The sequence below is a fragment of the Suricata suricatta genome, chromosome 2, assembly GCF_006229205.1.
Source record: "Suricata suricatta isolate VVHF042 chromosome 2, meerkat_22Aug2017_6uvM2_HiC, whole genome shotgun sequence".
NCBI classification, from domain to species: Eukaryota; Metazoa; Chordata; class Mammalia; order Carnivora; family Herpestidae; genus Suricata; species Suricata suricatta.
Genome location: NC_043701.1, coordinates 10953151 through 10955888, shown reverse-complemented (window position 1 = coordinate 10955888; position 2738 = coordinate 10953151). Strand labels below are relative to the sequence as shown.

Here is a 2738-nt window from a genome sequence, read left to right as displayed (position 1 = left end):
TCTCTCTCTCTCTCTCTCAACAAACAAAAATAAATATAGATGCTATTTCTACTTCCTTAATCTACCAGGAGTATAAAAGGAGACTCTATGACTGTAGAAAACAGGCATATTTGGATATCAATTATTTTGAATTTAAATTATTTTAAAATCAAAGCTATTGACTTTAGAAATAAACATACTTTTGGTGGGTTAAAAATAGTTAGCTGACATATCCATGCAAGGTATTTAACTATTAGCAGAATACTTTAGTGAAACACTTTGCTCTAAGTCACTCAGATAATAATAAATGCTAAAATTAAGAAAAGAGCAGGTCCTCATTAATGAGCATTTGGACACTCCCCCATCCATGATGTTCCTAATTCTGTAGGCAGTTAGATATCCCAAATCTATATGTGCACGGAAGTGATATGATTAAATTTGTGTTTTAGTTTGATTATTCTCCAATTGAGTGTAGGGTGGAGGGGATGTGAAGGAAAGTACATTTGTTTCTCTGTCTCTTCTGGGGAGGAGCTCATGCTGTGATACCTAGTGCTGAATCCTACTGAAGTCCAACTACCACTAACAGTTTATAAATTCCTCAGAAGTTATCTATTTTATCTTAAATCTACTTTTGAGTTATGCAGTGTAATCATATTTTGTATGTGAAATCACATATCTGGTATTATCACGAGAGAAGATTCATATCCAGCTTCTCAAATTCCAGATCTGTGCATGAGACACTAGCCATTTTTGTACTACATATCTGCCACATCTGAATCTTTCTCTCTTTCTTTTTGTTACTTATTCCTTTTATCATGTTTGTTGTAGTAGATAATGTAAGGTTGTTCTTGACTTTGAGTCATGTTTGTCTTTGTTGTCTATCACTTCATCCCCCCAAGGTAACCTATAATCCTCTCTTGCCTTGGAAACTATGGTAAGCTGAAAAGATACAGAGCTCCTAAAATTGCACTGCGTTATTTCTAGGCCTCCATGAAATCCCTAAGACTATCTTGTCATGTTGAAGGAATGGCTTATCTCTCTTACGGAGGATAAATATAATGCACATTAGGATCCAACTTGTCATTGTGGTGCACACATGATCAGAAACATCTGGCTAAGGCTGACAGGTTGTATACAATATTTGTATACAACAGTCTTTGAATAATTTATTTTTATGGTTCTTTAATTCAGTATTTTCTGCTATTTCTCTCTCCTTCTGCAGATTAATATTCCTATGTTTTTTAATGGACACAGATAACCAGACGTGGGTGAGAGAGTTTATTCTCCTCGGCCTGTCCAGTGACTGGGACACACGGGTCTCCCTCTTTGTTCTCTTCTTGATCATGTACTTGGTGGCAGTGCTGGGGAACTTCCTCATCGTTCTTCTGATCAGACTGGACAGCCGACTCCACACGCCCATGTACTTCTTTCTCACCAACCTCTCCCTTGTTGATGTCTCTTATGCCACAAGCATCGTTCCTCAGATGCTGGTGCATCTTCTTGCAGAACATAAAGGAATCCCATTTGTGAGCTGTGCAGCCCAGTTATTCTTCTCCCTGGGCTTGGGTGGGATTGAGTTTGCTCTCCTGGCAGTGATGGCCTATGACCGCTATGTGGCTGTGTGTGACCCCTTGCGATACTCGGTCATCATGCATGGAGGGCTCTGTGCGAAGTTGGCCACCACATCCTGGGTCAGTGGTTCTGTCAATTCTCTCATGCAGACCGTCATCACCTTTCAGCTGCCCATGTGCACAAACAAGTATATTGATCACATATCCTGTGAAATCCTAGCTGTGATCAGGTTGGCCTGTGTAGACGTCTCCTCTAATGAGATCGCGATCATGGTGTCTAGCATTGTCTTGCTGATGACACCCTTCTGCCTGGTCCTCTTGTCCTACATCCAGATCATCTCCACCATCTTGAAGATCCAGTCCACAGAGGGAAGAAAGAAAGCCTTCCACACCTGTGCGTCTCACCTCACAGTGGTTGTCCTGTGCTATGGCATGACCATTTTCACTTACATCCAGCCGTGCTCCAGCCCCTCTGTCCTTCAGGAGAAGTTGATTTCTGTCTTCTATGCCATTCTGATGCCTGTGCTGAACCCCACGATTTATAGCATAAGGAATAAGGAGGTGAAGGGGGCCTGGCAGAAACTACTAGGACAATTATCTGGATTAACTTCAAAACTGGCAACTTGATGAATCCTGAGCATCACTTAGAGAAAGGAGCTTTGCCTGTGTTTCCTCCCACTTAACTCAGACATGGCAGTCATCACCTGCATTGCCCTGGCAACCAGGAAGGAGATGCTGACACATGCCCTGGTGAGGCTGGGTAGGAGGCTGGAGGCTGGGCTGGGTGTGGGTGTATGTTTATGTCACAGCAGCACGGATGGAGGAGTTGAGCACTGCTGTAATAGAACTTCCCACCCTTATTCAATCTCCATTCATATGTCCTGAGAGTAATGAACAAAAAGTACAATTTGCTATTTTGATTTGTCACCTTGTACTCATGAACCTAATCATGGCCACTAATTCTTAATCATCCAAATTTTATAAAAGATTATTATATTTCCATTGAGAATGAAAGCATTTTTAATATTTTAGCCTCAAAATAGTACACAGCATATGTATCCACCTCCAGTATTGTGTGAGTTGCTATTCTGAGAAGACAGTGCTGTCGAGGCTGTTACGATGTCTTTGTGCTGGACCCGCTGACTGTGCACACAGCATCTCAGCCACCTGATGGGGGTACCTCAGTGG

The 2738-nt window shown here is 41.8% G+C and overlaps 1 protein-coding gene across 1 annotated transcript; it reads left to right on the top strand.

The window, feature by feature from the left end:
* Nucleotides 1-1223: 1223 nt before the first annotated feature.
* Nucleotides 1224-2177, top strand: LOC115304776 (olfactory receptor-like protein OLF3). Its single transcript, XM_029955088.1, has one exon. The coding sequence runs from the start codon at nucleotides 1224-1226 to the stop codon at nucleotides 2175-2177; it is 954 nt and encodes a 317-aa protein (XP_029810948.1).
* Nucleotides 2178-2738: the final 561 nt, after the last annotated feature.